Raw genomic sequence first — 22,538 nt, 5'->3', positions numbered from 1 at the left:
GTTGTCAACAACATAACGTTCAACTCAGCAAGATAGCTTGATAAACCAACACATGGCAACCAACATCAGGTGTGCGGCCGAGCTCGCCCCAACATCAATTCGTTCAAAACCGTTTTGCATGACGTGCCCTCATGAACACCATTACCACGACCACAGGAACAGCTCACTGAACCGTACGCCACAAGACCCGGGGGTGACCTGTAACCGCCATACGAATCTAACAACTAATAATCCAGCACACCCCAAACTACGAAAACAGCTCCGAAGAAAACTCAGAGACATTGCCTAAGGGCACCTAAACCTCAGATGGCTATAAAAAGACCCCAAGATCACTTTGAAAGGTATGTGCACTAAAGCTCTTGAACTCTCTTATACGTTCTCCAAGAAAACCCCATTTTGACTTAAGCATCGGAGTATTCTCCTAGGTAAAACCTCCCTAGGCACTCTAACCTTTCTTTCTTTACAGCACTTCACCTAGCTTGGACGCACAGAGTACAGCTCGGCACCGCCAGGTCAGACCCAGTTTGAGCCCAGTCATCATACACGAGGGAGTGAGCAAATTGCACGTCACCAATTGGCGCCATCTGTGGGAAACACAGCGAAAAGATAGTGTTCCCTTCTTTTATTCTATTATTCTTTCTCTAGGAAAACCATTTCCGATGGCATCTTCAAACAATTCCTCTGCAAATAACAATATCAATGGCCAAATCCCGACCATCACAATTGGTCAGATCGATGTTCCTTTACCACCGGCCGGAGTGCAAGACAACACCAACATGCCACCTCCAGCCACGGATCCTATAGCAGCCCCGGCGGTAGTCGACATTCAGCAGTTCAATGATATGGTAAGATGCATACAGGTCATGGCTGAACAACTCAGATCATGGGAGAACCGATTCGCCTTTATCATCGGACAACAGCAGCAGCAGTGACCAGAACAACAGCAACACCAACAATCACAATTCTCGTAGGTGCAGCAGAGCAGCCAACAGATGCCCAAAAATAGTCAACAGCAGCAGCTAAACAGCCAGAAAGTCCCACATGCAACCAGGAAGCACCTAGGAATAGTTAGCAAATACCACCTCGAGATGGTGACTTGAACCAGGAAGACGCACCTCGTCCGCAAATTCGCAGTCAGATTCAAGTCCTGGATAGGTACAATGATCAAGAGAATGCTAATGCAGCAGTTCGACATGGTCAGGTCCCAACGGAGAGCCGATCTGAGGCTCCAGTTGAGACTGACATTACCAGTTCAACTGAAGCTACTAAGAAAAAGAACAGGAAACGTACATATCGCGCTGGAAGGAAGATCCAGCTCGCCCGTGCTAGTAGTGAATCTCAACATGGGGAAAACATCGTCACAACTAGCAAGTTAGTTTCTCTTTTTGAACCACACAGCTTGACGCGCGAAACCCCATTGGCCCCTGAAATCTTAAAAGCTCGGAATTTTTGAGCTCCAACTTAGAGTCCGACAAGGGTAAGACAGATTCAGTAGATCACGCAAGTAGCTTTCAAGCCCTTATGCTCCTCCATGGGGAAAACGACGATAGCATGTGCATTGCGTTCCCCATGACACTGAAGGAAGAGGCTTGGCTTTGGTACTCTAGACTAACCCCAGGCTCCATAAAGAATTGGGATCAGTTCGTCAAGCTCTTTATCAACCAATTCGCAATTAGCAAGAGATGCTCCAAGTCAGCGACCTACTTATTCAGCGTTGTCCAAAAACCAAACGAAACTCTCAGGGAGTACATTAGGAGGTTCAATATGGAGCGTCTGCAAACCCTAGGCCTAGATCCCACCATACAGCTCATAGCAACAAATAAGGGAGTGAAACATCGCAAGCTTAAGTGGGAGCTCAAGTTAAATCCACCAGTCACGATGGACAAATTTCTTGACGTTGCAAATCGGTTCATCAAAGCGAAAGAAGTTGTGGGATCAAGTGTGATCAAGCTAGAAAAAGGAAAAAAACTGAAAACAGAGGTAGCACAAGAAGAACTAGGAGGAGAAATAAGTCACCAAGAAGAAGTAGGTCGCACCAAGGAAGTCGCCGATAAGGGGGACAAGCAGACAACCAGTGTCTCCACCATCGTACACCAAGACGTTTACCCCATTGAATGCCAAGATGAAGGAGATCTTGATGCAAATACAATCCAATGACTATGTGAAATGGCCTCCTAAGATGAGGGGGGGACCCCACCATCCGAAATCGAAATAAGTACTGTCATTTTCACAAAAAACATTGGACACAACACTGAGCATTGTTGGAATTTGAAGAACGAAATAGAGGACCTCATTAAAAGAGGCTATCTAAGGTGCTTCATCAAGGATGAACAACAAGTTGAAGCAGGGACGAGTAGGGAAGCGCCACAGACCAGCAAACAATAGGAACAGGCTCCCTAGAGTCAGCAAACACAAGAAAGGCAGGTCTGCGGGACCATAAACGTGATTATTGGTGGCTCAGTAGTAGCAGGCTACACCACATCAGATGGAAGGAATGCGGTAAGAGAATTAGAGCAGGAGGACAGCCAACCAACCAAGCACCCCCAAAAGGAGGAAATAATATACTTTACAGAGGATGACATGCACATAATTCAATACCCACATGACGACGCCCTGGTGGTGAAATTGTTAATAAACGATTTCAGGGTGAAGAGGATTTTAGTGGATTCAGGTAGCTCGACAGACATTTTGTTTGCAAAAGCCTTCAAAAGAATGGAACTCAGCAAAACCGACCTAAAGCCTATGGACATACCAGGATTTAGTGGTGAGGTAGTTCGCCCTATTGGTAAGGTAAGAGTGCTGCTAGTTGAGGCGGCCTTGCCACCCCACACGGCGTGCTTCGAACATGGTTTTCTAGTGGTCGCCACTTCCTCACTATACAACGCAATCTTGGGGCGACCCATTTTACATGCATTGCAAGCTGTGGTTTCAACATACCGCCTCGCACTAAAGTTCTTGATGGAAACAGGTATAGGCATGCTATGGGGAAACCAACTAGAATCCAGGAAGTGCTACATAGCGTACTTGAAAGCTAAGGGTAAGATTGCCACAGATATCAACCTAGAACCACCGTCGGAGAACCACTACGATCAGAGCTCGTAGATCAGAGCTCGCCTAAGAAAATGCTCCAGATCAGAGCTCGCCTGAAAGAACCGCTACGATCAAAACTAGTAAGTTTCTTGTTAAATAATTTAGATGCTTTCGCCTAGTCAGCAACTGAGATGCTTGGAATAGATTCTAGTCTGATAACTCGTAAGATTAATGTTGACCCTACAATTAGACCCATCCAGCAGAGGAAGAAAAACCTCACCCCGGAAAGCTGGAACATAGTGCACGAGGAACTGGGAAAGTTGCTAGCAACGGACTTCACAAAAGAAGTCCAATACTCGAGCTGAATAGCAAATCCAGTCTTGGTAAAGAAGGCAAATGGCAAGTGGCGGATGTGCATCGACTTTATGGACCTGAAACAAGCTTTCCCAAAAGACAGCTTTCCCCTACCTAGCATAGATCGTCTGGTGGATGTGACCTCAGGATTTGAGCTACTCAGTTTCATGGACGCTTACTCGGGATATAACCAGATCCTAATAGATCCGAAAGACCAAGAAAAGATCGCCTTCATTACTGAAATAGGCTTGTATTGCAACAAGGTCATGCCTTTTGGTTTAAAAAAAAGATGGGGTGACCTTCCAGCACTTAGTCAACTCTATTTTTTCTGATTTAATGGGTGATAAAGTGGAATGTTACATGGATGATATTGTTGTAAAAACACTTATTTCAAAGAATTTGATTTCTGATTTAAACCTTGTTAGCCAGCGAGGCATAGAGGCCAATCCCAAGAAAATCCAGGCTATACTAGACATGAGACCGCCTAGCTCGGTTAAAGAAACCCAAAAACTGATAGAACGAGTAGCAACTTTGAACCAATTTATGTCCAAATTGGTTGGGAAGTGTTTTCCCTTCTTCAAAGTTATAAAGAAAAACCAAGACTTTGAGTGGACTGAGGAGTGCCAGCTCGTGTTTGACAAGCTAAAACAGTCTCAACTTGCCACCCCTGCTGACCATGTCTGAGGCTGGAGACGAGCTTAAACTTTACCTCTCTGCGAGTGACGAAGTAGTTAGCTCAGTCCTTCTAAGGGAGAGTAACTGCATTTTTCAACCACCTTGTAGGGTGGTTGGGCAAATTTTCAAATTTTTTTTCTCCCTTCTAGGAATCCTATTCCTAGTTTTAGAAAAAAACTGCATTTTTCAATGATCGTTCTTGTACCAAACCGGACCAGATCTAAAACCAAAAGAAAGGGAGAGTAATACCTGATACGGAATCCACACGTATAGCTCCCAACGTAGGTGTTCACGCCCAAAGAGGGTACCAAAACCCGCCTCCACTGAAAATGGCGTAGCTTGAGATAAAACAAGTTCAGCAATGCAGTCCTTCAACAATAACTGCAACCCAACAACTTGGATTGAGCAAGGGAGGTGAGCACGAATTTGTTTTGATGTTTTCTTGCAAAAATCAAAACCAAGAACTGATCTTTATCAGCTCAAGAATGGAAATCGAATAAAGATTAGAGCAGCAAGAGCAAAAGGGAGAGAGAGAACTGAGAACAGTGTTGTAAACTGGAGAATTCGCCCTCCCCTTTTTATAACCTTTAAAGAGATGATCTCATAATCTAATTAGGAGTTTCCTAATCCAAATCTTTATTTGAATCTAGACTCTTTAAGTGGATAAGACTTATCCTTTTATCCTTATCTATTGATCAAAACCCAGATTCGTCCATATTGATTAATCAAATTACTCTTTGGGCTTTAGGCCCATTAAGTAGGTGGCTCACGTCCATTTATTAATTGCTGGCTAACTTGGCTCTCTTTGTATGGTGCGGGATCCTAACATTGACCCCATAAAAGTCCAATGGGTTTACCCAGCTTTTGTAACAAAGCCTGGCCGAATTCACTACTGATGCAGTGAACCCCTAAGTCCATCACTATGCGCTCTTAATGGGCCCAGCATTTAAACTAAATAGTCCATAGGTCCAACCATCCTATTAAGGCCCAAAGACAATGGATTTAAGTGAGATATAACCCATCAGGTATAAAAGCCCTAAATGGTCTTACACTTAACTTCTCAGCCCTTAATGATCAAACACTGTCTGACAAGAGATAACCTCTCTCTCGATTGCAAGGTACAGAGTTGCACTCTCTACTCGGATGAATCCTATGAATTAAAATATTTTGCAAACATTTTTCATAAAACATAATATACATATATCTTTATATAAATATATTTTGCAAAACAAATCTCAAACAAGTTTGAAATCAACTGTCGGCAGTTTAGGTTTCTATCAGAGAGAGTGCAATCCCCGATCATTCACTTTGTCCAACAAAGGGGTTGATTCTGTCACTATAATCACCCATTCAAGTGAATTCTCAGACTGTCCCAACATACCCATGTTTTGACCCCCAAAGGATCTCACCGATTGGCATATCAAAGACAACCCAATCCAACACCCAGTGTAGTACCATAATCGAGTCTAGGGGCTAGGTGTAACTTTCCAGTTTTGCCCATCAGTCTCTAAGGTCCAGGGCATAACTGAAAATTGATTTGGGTTCAGTGTTTCAAACAAACGCACACTACATGTGTTTCGAGTCTGACCATGACAACTGAGACAAGCCACCCCAACTAACTTGGCAGTACATTAGTGTAAGCCTTAACAGGATAAATTTTCCCAAGTCTATCCAACGGCTTAGAACATTTTAAACTAACACAAGTCTCATAAATGTCCAATTTAAGAGTAATTACATAGAAATACACTAGATATAACATGAATCAATTATGTACTATTGTTCATTTATAATAAATGTCAAATGTACAGCAATCTGATTGGAGTTAAGGATATACACGGTCTAACAACCTCCCCACGACAAAGCTAGCTAAGCTGCAATTATATACCTAACTTAAAAGAGACATGTAGCAATATTACTAATTATAAGAAAAAGAGGTGAATCCCACGTCTTTTTGAGTGTTATATGGAAGCTCTCAAAGGAAACCTAGCGTTAACAATCACATAGAAATTAAAAACACTTGTACAAAACATAGACATAAACATCATAAAAGATAACCGGGAGAAAGGTCTATCTCTACTTTGCTTTGCTTTACTTTCCTTTCCTTAGACACACTCTTCAAGTCAATCATAAGAAGGTCGGTCCACACCTTTCCAGCCCCACCCTTTTCTTTTTTTAGGAAAACAAAAGCCTTAAAATCAGCTTCAAACATTACATGGTTACAAATTCTTCTAGGGTAAGGAAGGATGTTGGTAATCTCAAATTTTACCACTGTTAATTCCGCTACGCGTGCAACCAGCTAATTAGCCACGTGGATAAAAGATTCTACTACTAGTTAGAACTTCAAAGTGCATGCGAGAGGGAGAGAGTTCAACTTCTTTTTTGCTATTAAATGATGAGAGTTATTATTTCTTATTTGATAGCCGGGAAGGCTTTCTCTCTAACTCTACCACTTCACCAGACCGGACTGACACGATCCGTCGCCGTTCTAAGATACACCCTTAACCAGACAAGAAGTTGGAAATGGATGATGGAGCATGATATGATCATGGAGACTTGGATCAGTGATCAGTAGTTGCACACATGGTTGAGTTTGAGCAGTCTGCAAATTTCCAACCTTTGGGTGATGGACCCACTATGGAGTCATGATACCACATGAGCCCACCATCCTTGGAGTAATCGTAAAGTGTTGTGTGTATCGTACCTTTGTAGTTTCTCAGTCGTCAAGGATCTTTATGCATGCAGTTGCAGACTTGCGGTGCAACCCAAGCCAAAAGAAAGAGAGCTAGCCGGATCACAACTGATAACCCAAAATGAAGATCAAAACATGCAATAAGTTGCTTTTGTCTTTTAATTAAACATTTTCTTCTTCTTCTTCATGAATAGGGAGTGCCCCTTTATCAAATACTAATGGGTTTTCCCTCTCTGTACGTAAATGTTTTCGTGGAAATTAGTTAATTAATATGGGTTCAACTTTGTCTTCACATGCAGGTGTTATGTAGCGCATAAATCCTACCAAGTGTTTGAGTTAATTACCCATTCAAAGTGAACAAGATATAATAAACAGTGCTCGATCGACCATCGTCCACACTCCACAGTTCACAGAGAATGGACAAAAGAAGAGAAAGCTACTGTCAATGTGGAGAGATTGGTCTGGCTGCTGTACATGCATGCTCAGTTTCCGTATTTGGGAAAAGGGTCCAACTCTAGCTGTAATTCCATTTAATTGGTAACTGGTAAGGGTGTACCTTTGCATATTCCTATTTCCTAGTCCTAGCTATGCCAACCTTCATTCCTTGATTCCTTCCTGCAATTGGATCACCAAAGTCCAACAATCCAATCCGATTAAAGAGGCTCTCTCAGTTTTTTATTTTTTATTTTTCTTCTGTTTTCAGGGTACGAGGGCTCTCCAATCTCCATGACAACGAGTCGGAGAGTCACATGTTATTCCCTATACAAAAAATATGAATGATGATAGATAGTCAGGGAAAATTAAGCATTTTGAAAGTAGCAGATTTTGTTTTTATTTTTTTTTTTCGTTTGGTTTGTGGGTTTTACTGTTTTTTCATGGGGCTACACAATCGAAACCGGATTGAAGTGGGTGTGAGTGGTGCAAGGACCATTCTGTCAGGATGAAATCCGGATTCTATTGGGGTTTCAGATTTCCTCACCATTCAGAGAATTGATCCTCACAGCGGCATCTCTCTATTTGTATGCTTTCTTGTATCAGGAGATGTTCCCAATGAATGCAGTTAAGTGGGGTGTAAAGACCAATTTTCTGAGGAAATCTGTAATCCAAAATAGGGTCCTCGCACACATATCATAGCATGTTGCAACCGCATGTCGGGGGAACATCTATCATGCTTGTATGTTTTCATTCCATTGGAGTTTGGAAATCCAAATTCTACACAATAGGGCAAGGGTAGCCCATCTCCCATCTCCTTCAGGCCTAGACCCCCTACCCCAACGTAAGGGTGTCAATGGACCGGTTTTGGATTGGACCCCGTCCCGTCCAAAATCAATTTGGATGGGTTGGATGAACCAATAAGACACATCGGATTGGACTAATCCGATCCAAAATATTTATTAGATTGGGTTGGACTGGATTGGGCCTGATCTGAACGTAATACATTTATATTGGACTGTGTTTGATTAAGTCAATATCTTGTCCATTGATAAAAGATAAGAATATAGGTGTCAATGGATCGAATTTGGATTGAAACCAATCTAAATCAAAAACGAATTTGAATAAATTGGACGGTCCAGACATTGAATTAAACCAGTCCAAAATATTTATTGGATTGAATTGGACCTAGTCCATTTATAATGGATTCACATTGGATTAGATCGGATTGGACCAAATCCATAACAATTGACACCCCTACCCCAGTGGAGTGGTAGCGAGATTTGAATTCGGATTAGCTGAATGCTTTAACCAATGATGAAGTTCCACGCCATTAATAAATTGATGGGCCCCACTGTAAAAATATGCAAGCCCCATATATTTAATACTGGCAATGGAACCTTATCATTGGTTCCACAACCCGCTGAACAAAGCATTCAGCTAAACCTTTCTTGCGAGTTTTGATCCCAAGTTAACAATTGAGCCACCATTAGTTAGACTGCCTGGGTCTTAAAAGTTGGATTTGGTTAAACAAACTTATCCAAAATGTAGGGAAGGCAATGGGACAGGTTTTGTAAATTATAGATTCTACCCACCTCCCTAACCTCCCAATCCATATCTGCCCCAAAATCCACAACAAGTTGGATTTTGAGAATCAAAACCCTCTCCCGCACATGAAAATGCAAAACTCTTCCCACATTCAATGGCAAGGCAGATTGTAATTTTTTATTACTTTTTATTATATATAAGCAATAAATAAGTAGAATAACACAAATAAATAACAAAATTTTCAATTATTTGATTAAGCCATATAAAAAACACATAAACTACTAATTATTCTACACATAAAAATCAAAATATTATTAAACTCAACACCTAATATATAAAATTTATATACTTTCTAATAATATGCAGGTTAAGGAGGGTTGGATTTAACCTAATACAAATCTACCCATAGGTTGTAGAATCTTAAACCTGTCCTTCAAACAAAAAAAAAAAAAAAACTCCCGTTGAGGTGAATAGGGGGCAGATACCCACCGGGTAGGGTAAAATTACCATCCCTAAAAACAAATGTATTAAACTATTAATAATAAATATAAATTCTAAAAAAAAAAAAAATCTATGCGGCTGTGAGGACAAGATACTGAAAGGTAAACTGTAAACTGTTTGAAAGCTACCTGCACATGAAATGGGATAGAAAAGAGTCATTGCCATGCTCCCATGTCCCAAACAGCCAAAGTTTAGTGCAACGTTTGCTTAAGTTTATTTTGACGAAAAGTAACTTTAAAAGATCATCTGTAACAATTTTCTAACTTTTATTATGCTTTAAATTTTTTAATTGGGCCAAATTGAATGGTCGAACAGGTCAGTAACCACTCAACCCGTGATCCAGTAACAAAAAACGGTTTTCCGTCAATTGGATATTTGGACCAAATTGACAAAAGTAACCACTCGACAAGCTGTCAATTCCCTCTTTTTTCATTGATAAATTAATAAATAAACAAGTACAAAACATCGCAATCATACGACTGTCTAATGTCATGACTCATGAGATGTACAATAAACAAAAGAACTGACCAAAATATCAACTTCAATTAGCTTCAGAACAATAAACTATCGGTACTTGGCTTTTACATCACATTTCCACACATTGGACAGCCATCAACAACAGAGAACATTACACCTAGAAGGGCCATAGATCACCCCAAAGAGACCTACGAGCCTGTCGATGTAGGGTAGGATTCTTACTCCGTGTGATGACCACACGCTCAAAGGACCCCTCTGAGCCATCACGTTTGGTCGATCGACAGACATCCATTGCCACTTGTTTGCCCCTCCGAACAGGAGTGAAAATAATCCGGCCCCAACCACTCCCTAGATCAGCATGGGCTGCTTCCTGATCTTCCTCCTCTTCATGTTCATCTATCGCATCTACCTCTGTAATATCTGAGTCATAAGAAACTGGGTCTTCTTCGTATGGAATATCCTCATCCTCTGACTCGAATTGGTCCTCTGTCATGACATGAATAGTATGCAGGGTTAGCATGCATCCATACTTCATTCACTCATTTTGACAATCCAGAGAGAGAGAGAGAGAGAGATGTGATAACCTGAAGATTAAAGAGAAGACTAGCAATTGACATGAAACAGGCACATACCAAAGTCAATCTCAAGATCTTCAGGATTACGTTTAGCGTGTTGTTCCTTCAAAGTATCAAATTTCATGCCATCAAGTGGCCAAGGCTCCCTGTTACAAAATGATCAACCAAAACCAAAATATAAATAGAGTCAGCTTTCAACAGCCAAGCTTTTTTTTTTTGGATCAGCAACAGAAAAATCTTTTATTAATTAGAAGAAAGATTTACAATAATATGAGTAGCCTCAGCTACCCTATGAACAGCCAAGCTTTCTTATCATTTATCAAGAAAAAAAAAGCCAAGCTTTTTTCTCCTCTTTCTCCTTTTTATGACTAAGCAAAGAAGACATTGATACTTCAGCTAAAAAGTTGATGGAATTTTACATCGATATAATACTTGTTGTAATCATCTTTCTTTTTTTTATTTTTAAATATGCTCATGTCAAGTAGGATAACCTAATCAGTCTCTATATATGTATTGCTAATGTCTATGGTAGTGATCCATGTTATGATCATGGACTGACAACCGGAGCATATCCTTGGATTAACTGTAGTTGATGAACAAGCATGGTCTGAGGAGCTAATATCAATTTATAAATCAGGAAGAAATCAAAAGGTATTACACATTTTGGCAACTATGTTGAGCTACAACAATTGGCAGGTCCTTAATTAAGTAAAAAGTAAAACAGGGGAAAAGAAACTTGAATAACACTCAAGTCTAAAATACAGTCATGCATGAAATAAGTTGGTCAAGATGACTCATTGAAGTCCCTGAGCAGGGACATCATTCTTCCAGTTCCGGTGTATCACATGACCAATTCAACTAAAGAAGGAAAATACATCTGTTTTAAACCTTAGCAACAAGAAAAAAATCGCTCTTACCAAAGGGATAATAAAAATGTGAAGATAAATTGTTGTTTTCAAGTATCCAGATAAATGGAAGCCAGTTTTTGATCGTTCAGGACATGCTTGACATGAAAGGTGGCAACTGGTTGGTTGATCAGGTCTGTGGATGGTTGTAGCAGAAACTTGGGATCAAATTCTGCCTGCATCGGGGTGGAGGTTATGGGTTTGAGGATCGGTCTAGCCCGCATTGTGTGGCCCCATAGAGCAAAAAACAGACATGCTTGACATATTAAGTAGTAATTATATTTCTGAACAAGGCTGATCTGCAATATCTGCATTATGTATCCGTGTCAAACTACCAACTTATATAAGGAGAAAAATTCTGACCAATTTTCCTTTTTCACTAGATATATCATTAGTATTAGAAAGCTGGGAACATGATTTGAGGAAACAATTCTCCAGCTAGACATAAGTTGGAACTTCCACAACCAGATTCCACCTTATATTTCTTGATTATTAAGGCAATGCCTTGTATTCTCATGCAATCAATCAGCCATTTGGCATACTAGGCATGTATATCTCTCAGTGAACCATGTTATAGTACAGGATACACAAGTACATGAATTTTATTGAAAGAGATGAAGACATTCAATTCTAGGTTAAGTCCAAAATTACTTGCCGTGGCCGTTGTCCTCGTCTTAGAGCAACAAAACAGAATTTCTCATCTTCAAATCCACGCAAAGGTTCACCCTTGGACCGCTGGACATCAAACATAGACAAGAGAGAAGGTAATTAGATTGATTGTTTTTCTTATATCTAGAGGAGGAAGGTAAAAATGATACTATCACAAGGTTTATTCCATGTACTGAAAACAGATAGAAAATAGATAAAACAAAGGTAAACCAACATGCAATTTGCAAATTGAAACTCTCAACTCAATCACGGCCAAATCAATTTTCAATTACCTATTTTAGAGTTAGACTAGTCTCTTTGTTTTTGTTTTTAAAAGGTGATAAAATATGTCATTAAACTCCCGCCCGTTATCAAGCTTTGCTCTAAGCTGGACAGGTTCCTACTTTCAAATGATCTAGAAGAACATTGGGAGAATCTGAACTCTAGAGCACTCCCAAGGAAGACTTCTGATCACTGGCCTATTGTACTTTGTGAGGAGGTGCGAAATGCAGGTCCAGCTCCATTTAGATTTGAGAACATGTGGTTAGAGCACTCGGGGTTCATTAAGAAGGTTGAAGGGTGGTGTGGTATGGGATGAGGTCTTATAAGAAGCTCCAATATCTGAAAAGGAGAATCAAGGAATGGAATCTACTGGAATTTGGGAGATTGGAGGAAAGAAAACAGAATGTGATCACACAGATTGAGGACTTGGACAGTAAAGAAGGGAGAGAAGGCCTAACTGAAGAGGATAAGGTACAAAGATGGAGATTGTGGAAACAGTTAGAGGATTATATTTTTCAGGAGAAAATAAGCTGGAGACAGAAGTCAAGATGCAAGTGGTTAGAAGAGGGGGACATGAACACTAAGTTCTTTCATGCTTTGGCTTGTGGCAGAAGGAGGAAAAATTTTATTACTAGATTGGCAATTGAAGGGGAAACAGTCACAAGCCAGAGAGAAATTGCAGAAGCATTTGCAAGTCATTTTAGGAATATATATAGAAGGTCACTAAATAATAAAGTATGGTTGGAAGGTTTGGAATGGCCAACACTGAAGAGAGAAGATAGGGATTGGTTGGAAAAGAAATTTGAGTTGGAAGAAATAAAAGAGGCGGTATTTTCAATGGATAGATCAAAGGCACCCGGCCCAGATGGTTTTACGATGGCTTTCTACCAGGATTGTTGGGAGATTCTAAAGGAGGATATATTGTTGGTATTCGATGAATTCCATACTAGAGTGATTAACCTTGGGCTAAATTCCACATTCATTGCTTTAGTTCCCAAGAAAAGTGATGCAAGCCATCCAAAGGACTACAGGCCAATCAGTCTAGTTAACAGCCTCTATAAGATCATCACTAAGGTGCTGTCAATTAGAATCAGAAAGGTGCTACCAACTATCATTTCGAACAATCAAGAAGCTTTTGTGAGGGGGAGACAAATAATAGATCAGATACTTGTAGCAAATGAGAGTTTAGAGGACTACAAGAGATCCAGGAGAAGAGGTGTTGTCAGCAAACTAGATCTAGAAAAGGCTTATGATTTGGTTGATTGGTCTTTCTTATTGGAGGTGATGATTAACTTTGGGTTTGGAGACATCTAGTGCAAATGGGTGATGGGATGCATTAGGGATTGTCATTATTCCATCTTGGTGAACGGGACAGTGGTGGACTATTTCCCAGCTTTGAGGGGGATTAGACAAGGAGACCCCCTATCCCCCTTCTTGTTTACATTGGTAGCTGAAGTGTTGGGGGGATTGATAATCAAAGCAGATTCTAGGGAACTCATAAGAAGGTGGAGAGTTGGAAGGGATAATGTACCACTTACACATCTACAATTTGCAGATGATACGATTCTGTTTTGTGAAGGAGGGGATATCAATTGGATTAAAAATTTGAAACTCTATACAACTCTTTGAACAAATGTGAAATCTTAGGGTGAACTTTGAAAAAAGTTGTATAGTTGGAGCCAATATGGGGGAAGGGGAGATTGGTGAGTATGTAGATATTTTGAGATGTATAGTGTTTCACTGGCCATTAAACTACCTGGGCTTACCTCTGGGGGATAATCCTCAGAGAGGTGAGTTCTGGGCCCCTATTGTGGAGAGATTCAAAAAGAGACTTGCCAACTGGAAGAGAAACTATTTCTCTTGGATGAAGAAACACCTTAATCAGGTCTACTTTGGCTAACCTTCCTATATATTTTTTATCAATTTTTAGGATATCGGTTAAGGTGGCTAATAGGTTGGAAAAGCTAATGAGGGATTTTCTATGGGAGTCGAGAGAGGAGAAGAGGAACCATAGGGTTAAGTGGGAGGTGGTCTATATAGGTAAAAAGGAAGGAGGGTTGGGAGTTGGTAATATTAGGACTAGGAATCTAGTATTACTAGGGAAATGGTTGTGGAGATTCTCATTACAGAAAGAAAGGTTGTGGGTTAAGGTGGTGGGAAGTATACATGGGCTAGCAAATGGGATTCAGGAATTCTAGCAAGGACTACAAGAGCTTCCCCTTGGAGAGCTATTCAAGCCATCTTGCCTTTATTCTCTCCATGGATCAAGTATGATTTGCATTCTGGTAACCTTATCAAATTCTAGGAACATGTTTGGGTTGGGGATTCCCCTTTGAAAGATCAATTTCCAGGCCTTTTTGCCATTTCTTCCCTCAAGAATGAACCAGTCTCATCCTTCCTTGTTCCTTCCAATTCACCTTCTGTGTTTGGTTTGAATTTAAGTTTGAGAAGAGGTGTAAGGGACACAGAGTTCGCCTGTACTATAGCCTTACTATCTATCCTTGAAGGGGTATTCATTGAGCCTTATAAAACAAATAGCATAATCTGGACACTCACTCCCTCGGGTTCCTACACTTGTGCCTCCTTTTTTAAAGCACTGTTACCCTCTCATCCTATTGGTTCTTCTTTCCCTGTTAAAGAAGTGTGGTGTCGACCTATACCTCTTAAGGTTGGGAGTTTTTGTTGGGAATCCTTCCTAGGAAGAGTTAATACAGGGGATCTACTCCAAAGGAAAAGACCCAACAGCTACTTGTCTCCTCACTGGTGTGTTCTCTGTAAGTCCGATGGTGAGTCTGAATACCATTTACTAATATCTTGTTGGTTTGTTAAAGCTATTTGGGTATGGTTTATTCTCTGTTTGGATGCAGGTGAATCCCCCCTTTGAATGTTCCAAGCTTGTTATCTTCCATGCCTAATTGGCCAACTAAAAGGGCTAAGATCATGTGGAGGTGTGGTAGAGCTGCAGTTTGTTGGACAGTGTGGGAGGAGAGAAATTTAAGGATTTCCTCAGATAAAGAGAGAAGTGTGGAAGAAATCATGGAGATCATCCACATTAGGATGACACAATGGTTGAGAACATTGGAACTGTTCAAAGTGTTCTCAGTTGCTGAGCTGTTAAGGAATTGGAGGGAGATTACAGATTCAGGCTTAAGTAGAAAGATCTTAAAAGCTTGCTGGACGACTCCACCTCTTGGGTTCACCAAACTGAACTTTGATGGCAGCAGCATAGGCAACCCAAGGCCTTCCAGAATTGGGGATGTGGTAAGGGATGAAACATGGAACTTGTTAGCATGTACTCTGGACTGATTGGGATGGGAGACTCATTGAGGGTTGAGATGTTAGGAGCTATTGAAGGGATACAAAGGGTCAAGAAAATGAATATCAAAAAGGTGATTATAGAAGGTGATTCTGAAACTGTGGTGAAACGGCTAAAAGAGGACAATGCTATGATGTGGAAATACAGCAATGAAAAGAGGAAGTATAAGTGGCTAACCAAGGACATGGAAATTCAATGTACACGGATAAAGAGAAGTGCAAATGCATTGGCTGATGGTCTAGCTAGGCAAGGGGTAAATAGAGAAACATTATTTTGGGCTTTTTTGTAATCACTGCATGGTCAGAAAGTTTCTTGGGTAGCTGGAGTAAAGACTTTTTATCTCCCTCTGTAATCCTGACTTTATATCATTAATAAAATTTCACTGTTATTGATCAAAAAAAAAGCTGAAGAAAAGGGAGAGGTTCCCTAGATACAGCCACAATATCATAAATACTCGTTTAGTAAATCATGGATCTCACATTTTTCTCTCTTTTTTTTAATCTTTTCCTTTTAATTTTAACTAGTTAGAATAATTCATTAATCCATTAAACTGGAACCAAATAATATGTATAAAGATCAGACAAAATGGACTTGAGCTACAAACTTGCCTAATTATATTAGAGCTTTTGTGAACTTAGACAAGAAAGTTCTAACAATGTTTATAACCATCTTGGGGGGTTCTAGAACAGGCTTATAGCATTCATAGTTTCACCAATGGTCATAGCTTTATCTAGACTCAGCTCTTATGTATGGATCAGATACAAAGTCCCCAAATCCCAAAATACCAGCATCACTAGAATAGGTTAGAGAAGCTTAGCAACAGAACAAACAATGACCCCACTATTATAATAGCTGCTGCAAGTTGAGGCCATTACACAAGACACCTATAAAAACTAATGATGAAGCACTTTTTTTCAGGCCAAAGTTTGAAACAAGAACTCACCTTGCATATTTACCATAGGATAGTTCTAAACAAGAACTCACCTTGTATGCACGTTGTGAAGATGTCCTCTCTAAACGCTGAACAAAATGACAATATTTGCTGCTATTCTCCAATGGACAAGGTCCATCATGTGGGCACTGCAATTGGAACACTGTTAAAACAAGGCAGCTCACCAAAGGCATAACTAAAAGTAAAAATAAATAAACAAGAAGAAAACATTAAGATAATGTTAATATGAAACTCACAGGAGCTACTACAAATGCACCACTTTTGAGACCCACCAAGTCCTTTGAAGCCTCATTACATGCATCATCAGATTTGCGGCATTTCTTATGAGCCATAAACAAATAATTAATACATCAGATAAAAGATCCTTGTGAAGCATAACAACTCAAGTTACAGGAGCAGGTTGCAAAAAATTTAGCAGTCCTATCACATATTTAGATTAATCCTAAACAATCATTGTACCCTAAGAATAATTAGAGGGGAACAATCAACTTACCCTCTTTGTCATCCATAAGATATGAGATCGCATTTGAGATATGATGTTAAATCCATGTGGTGTTCCTGGCTCAATCAAGACCTAGCCAAGATTTGGCACTTATTAAAGAAAACAAGAAAACAAGGAAATATCATCCAATGCAAAAGTTTAACAAGAATCCACCATTACTAATAGTAAGCCATCTCATCCAAAAGGAACATAGACCAACTTCTAAAATATTTGTACAATGTTTATTCCTCCACAGTCCACATTCCTTCCACACCAGGTATCACGTCAACAAAATCTTACGCATGCTTCCAAAGTTCAAGGAGTTAAATTTCATGTACCATGAACATATAAGGAATATGTGTGGTCTTTCAAACAAGTTATAATTAAAGATTTTCTTTTTGATTGGAAACGGTAACTTTCATTAAGGATATCAATTATTTATCATACATTGTCAACCACTCAGACACTGAGTGTTGACCCAAAACAACTTCAAGAAATAGGGTACAGCCCAAAAAAAAAGTTTTCCCTGAAGGTCCATTGCTTTGCCAATCTATCTACCACAGAGTTGGCTGACCTCTTTACCCATTTGAAAGCTAGTCCAACTTCCCTTGCCAAGCATATTATTTCCCTTATTTGCTGTCTAAAATTCCATACACCCACCATCATTGTTTGCAGCCACCCTATTAACAGTTTAGAATCCCCCAGCTCTCAAAGAGTCTCCCACTCCTATGCGGCCGTATAGCTCCACCATTCTGCCCTCCCCATCCCTGAAGACTCCCCCAGCTCTGGAGGGTCCTGGATTACCCATGAAGCTTCCATCGAAGTTTAATTTTACCCTTTGTTTGCAAAGAGTAGTCATACAAGACTACAGATATCTTTTAGATTTTGAACAGAAAATAAAAGAAAAATAGAAGAGAAGAGAGATGGAGAGGGAGAACTCGTGGAAGGGTTTTAGAAAGAAGAGAGTGGATGGTGTTTTAAAACAGCCGCCCCACCCTTCAAATTTATATACATAGTTTAATAATTGTAATAGGACTTAATGCTTACATGGTAAGATAAGATTAAAACTAATCCTACTAGGAAAGCTAATCCTAATCAAAGACTTAATTAAATCTAAATACAACTCAGGCTGTCACACGAGGACATTAATGTGGGGTTCATAGTTTCCTACACTCCCCCTCAAGTTGGGAGTAGATGTTTGTCATTCCCAACTTCCAAAGATCTTCCTCTAACTTCTTTCTTGAAACAGCCTTGGTGAGAAGGTCTACAAGCTACATGTTGAAGGTGATGTAGGGAAGTGGAAGGCATACTTCTTGAGATGTAACCCTTTCTCTGATAAAATGCCAGTCCACTTCAATATGTTTAGTTCTGTTGTGTTGTACGGGATTATGGGCTATATTAATGGCAGCTTGATTATCACAGTACAACATTAGGGGTTTCTCATAAATAATACCCAATTCCTCAAGTAATGATCTTAACCATAGAATCTCAGCCACACCATTTGCCATGGACCTATATTCAGCTTCAACACTGGAACGAGAAACAACACTTTGTTTCTTACTCTTCCAGGAGACCAAATTACCTGAACAAAATGCCACTGCCTGGGGAGAGGTAAAGATAGAAAAGTTTTCCAAATAATAGTCAAAGATAGAGAAGTTTTCCAAATAACAGCCAAAGATAGAGAAGTTTTCCAACTAATAGTCAAATAAAATGCCTCACACTGACTGCATAACTGATGTCGGATCGTGTGAGGCAAGGATAGAGAAGTTTTCCAACTAATCGTTGGAACATAGCTTTATCTTCAAGAGGTTCTCCACCCTCTGCACTAATCATGTGGTTCTGTTCAATAGGTGTGTCCACAAGCTTAAATCCCAACTTTCTTGTTTCTTCTAGCAGATCAAGGACATACTTTCGTTGAGAGACAAAAATCTCATGCTTGGATCTAGCTACCTCAATGCCCAAGAAGTATCGTAGTTCCCCCAGATCTTTTACCTCAAACTCTTGATGAAGGAGTTGCTTAAAAGACTCAATTTTACTAGTATCACTCCCTGTTACTACAATCTCGTCCACATACACAGCATGCAAAGTTACGGAAGAATCCACTCTCTTAATAAACAAGGTGTGGTTTGACTGGGCCTCCACATATCCGAACCTTTCAAGGGCTCATCTGAATCTGTCGAACCAAGCTCTAGGGACTATTTTAATCCATATAAGGCTTTGTTCAACCGACAAACATTTTTTTCTATCTCCGTACCATAAAATCCAAGAGGCAACTGCATGTAAGCTTCTTCCTGCAAGTCTCCGTTGAGGAAGGCATTTTTAACATCCACCTGATACAATGGCCAAGAGTAACTAGCTGCAAGAGATAATAGGACTCTGATAGTGGTCATCTTTGCTACTGGTGCAAAAGTTTCTAAGTAGTCAATACCATATGTCTGAGTAAATCCTTTTGCAACAAATCGGGCCTTATACCTTTCAACAGAACCATCAGCATTACGTTTCACAGTGAATACCCATCTACATCCAACCGGTTTCTTTCCTTTAGGCTGGTCAACTATCTCCCATGTATTGTTTCTAATGAGGGCATCCATTTCTACTTTTATTTCATCTTTCCATTTTGGTCCTGCCAATGCATCCTATATTGTTCTGGGAATGGGAATATTAGCAATGGATGCGAAAAGATACTTGTAGGAGGGAGACAAATGATCATAGGACAAGAACTGAGAAATGCAGTGAGTTGTGGATGTCGTGCAACGGTGTTTGCCTTTACGGACTACTATGGGGAGGTCAAGGTCATTTAATGAAGGTGAAGGCTCCATGGTGGGATGTCTCTCATCTGTAGTATCTGTGGTACCTAGATCTAGATATGTAGAGGGGGCTAGGACTGGCCTAGATTGCTAATGTCCGAAATCAACCTATCTCCATTGTCTATGATAGACTCTCACATCCCTGCGCCTTTGACAACCTTCCCCACTACACCCCTCTTCAATTAATGGGATTGATAAAGGAACTTCTGATGAGCTAATCCCAGCCTCACTATTCTCCCCCTGAGGAGAAACCCTTGGATAATAGGGTTTATCCTCAAAGAAGGTGACATCCATTGAGACAAATCTTTTTCCAAAAGTGGGTTCATAACAGCAATAGACCTTTTGAGTTTGTGCATAACCAAGGAAAATACATTTGGAGACCTTAGGATCAAATTTGGAACGATAAGGGCCAAGGATCTAAATGAAGCAAGTGCAACCAAAGGTTTTAAGGGGAATGGTAAGCAATTCTTTATCAGGGTATAAAAGGGTAAATGGAGGTTTCATGTCAAGAACCCGTGAGAGAATCCGATTAATGAGATAAATTGCTATAAGAACAGCATCCCCCCAGAAACGTATAGGCACATTTGAGGTAAACATAATGCCTCTGGCTACCTCTAATATGTGTCTATTTTTTCTTTCAGCAACCCCATTCTGCTATGTTGTATGTGGGCAGGTACTCTGATGGATAATCCCATGGTCAAGTAGGTAGGAGGCTAATGGGTTTGCAAAATATTCTTTTGCATTATCGGATCTAGAAATTTTAATTTTGACTACAAATTGGGTTAAAATCATTTGACGAAAGATCCGGGTTAATGTTGGAACCTCATCTCGAGAACACATAGGATAAACCCAAGAAAACCGAGTATAATCATCAACAAATAACAGGAAATATCTATACCCCCCATGGTAGTGGTATGATAATGTACATCATTCTGATTGGAGCAAAGGGCATACACTATCTAACACCAATCACCTTGTCTCCAGATCCTAAAAAACACATCGATTAGGAAAAAAGGTTACTGAACAATTCTGTTTTTTTGTAATGCTACTAACTGAAAGCAAATTAGTATTAAGCTTAGGAACATTCAAGATGGAGGATAGGGAGATGGCATCAGACAACTTGATGTCTCCTTTGCCAGAAATATGAACAAGGGATCCATCAGCAATGGACACTTTGTCTTTGTCAGAAGATAAATGATAGGTAGAGAAAAGTGATGGCAAGTCAGTCATATGGTCAGATGCTCCTAGATTTATTATTCTAAGAATGTTTTGTATTACCTAGAGCTGAAGCATGATAAGCTGAGGCCCGATTACTAAATTGAGTAAAGGATGAGGTTGAAGGAGCTAATGGTGGCTGAGGAGATGGTACTGAGTTACTAACTTCACTTTCCGATTGTGTCAGAGCAGCTTGGACAGCAGCTAGGGTGTCTAGAGGAGTGCCTCTTGAGGCCGTTGAGGTTGCACTATCAGTGTTAACAACTATATTGGCATTCCCCTTTTTATTTCAGAGTTTTGTTGGAACTAGATATGGATGCAACTTCCAATAAGTGTCTTTAGTGTGTGTAGGTTTCTTGCAATGTTCACAAACTAGGTCCTTTTTAGCCTCTTTCTTCATATCCCTTTCCTTATCACCCCCAGACTTGGGTTTAACTATTGCCAAGGCAGAATCGAAAGGTTGCTACTGCAACATAACCTTTCTCCTAGTCTCTTCACTGTGCACTAGGGAATAGGCTTGAGACAGAGTCACACTCACTCTCATCAACAGTTACTGTCTTACAATATCATACTCAAAATTTAGACCAACCAGGAACTCAAATACTCTGTTAGTTTCAACTTGCTTTTTGTAAGTCTGTGCATCTTTCTGACTCTCCCACTCAATTGTCTCGAAGTGGTCAATTTCATGCCACAGAGATTTTAGGGTTGAAAAATAAACAGAGACTTGTTTCTCTCCTTTTATGAGATTTCTAACCTCACATTTCAGCTCATAGGCCCTAGCAACATTAAGGGGTTGATAGTAGGTTTCTTTCACAACATCCCATACTTCTTTAGTTGTTTTTGTCCATAAGTAATTTCGGCTAATGTGTGGCTGCATGGAGTTGTACAACCATGTCATCACCAAATAATTTTCCTGAATCCACTTAGCATAAATGGGATCCTCCTTAATTGGTTCCTTCACATCCCCCAACAAATAGTTCAGTTTTCCTCTTACCCAATAGCCATCATGGCTGATTGGGCTCACTCTAAGTAGTTTGAACCATCAAACTTTACAGTTGTAATCTAAAAGGTGTTTTTAGCCATTCTACCTGAACCAGTCCGAAAAACACCATCCCCTTGGCTTTTAAACTCCATTATTGATCAGAAGTTAATTAAAAAAAAACTCTTCCTAATTATTGTACCAATCGGCCTACTAGGTCTGCAGCAAGTAATAGTGGGTCTAGATGGAGGGTTCTGATTCAGTAAAAGAAACCCTAATTTCTGTGACAGTCGGCCTATTGAGACTGATAGCAGTAAAAAAAAAAAAAAAACTGTAACAGTCCTGCCGAAACAGCTCTACTGGATCTTCTAGAAGAGCAAAGAAAACGAGGGAGATAAGTCTGATTACCTCCCTGAAGCAATAACAGCCCTGAAACTTGAGGGTTTTCTCTTAAACCCGAAAAAGGAATACAGAAAGGAGAGATTTTTCTTAACCGTACCTCTTATATCAAGGTATCCTTGCTGCCAATCTCAAGAAAGATTGAAAACCTATCAGAAATTTCTGAAAAACTCTGATCTTGATAGAAAAAACTTCTGGAGTTTTAAATCTCTCTCTCAATCTTGAAGAGAAAAAGCTGATCTTGAACCAGAAATCTTCTGAAATTCTGATTGC

At 40.0% G+C, this 22,538-nt stretch overlaps 1 protein-coding gene across 2 annotated transcripts in view; it reads right to left on the bottom strand.

Annotated features, from left to right (window-relative positions):
* Positions 1-9,637: 9,637 nt before the first annotated feature.
* Positions 9,638-22,538, bottom strand: part of LOC104612660 (uncharacterized) — a 32,254-nt gene continuing 19,353 nt past the window's right edge. Inside the window, exons 7-12 of one of the 2 annotated variants that reach the window (XM_088893562.1) lie at positions 16,878-16,958; positions 16,621-16,704; positions 16,417-16,512; positions 11,838-11,921; positions 10,339-10,423; positions 9,638-10,192 (exon numbers count right to left, since the gene is read on the bottom strand). In XM_088893562.1, coding sequence (XP_088749688.1) covers positions 9,864-10,192; positions 10,339-10,423; positions 11,838-11,921; positions 16,417-16,512; positions 16,621-16,704; positions 16,878-16,958 — 759 coding nt within the window. In that variant the 3' untranslated portion in view covers positions 9,638-9,863. Of the gene's footprint in view, positions 10,193-10,290; positions 10,424-11,837; positions 11,922-16,416; positions 16,513-16,620; positions 16,705-16,877; positions 16,959-22,538 lie in introns of both variants that reach the window. The other variant, XM_088893563.1, reaches the window with a different exon arrangement.

This window comes from Nelumbo nucifera, chromosome 8, assembly GCF_055504915.1.
Source record: "Nelumbo nucifera cultivar China Antique chromosome 8, China Antique-T2T, whole genome shotgun sequence".
NCBI classification, from domain to species: Eukaryota; Viridiplantae; Streptophyta; class Magnoliopsida; order Proteales; family Nelumbonaceae; genus Nelumbo; species Nelumbo nucifera.
The sequence above is the reverse complement of the archived record's forward strand: the minus strand, read 5'-3'. Positions and strand labels throughout refer to the sequence as shown.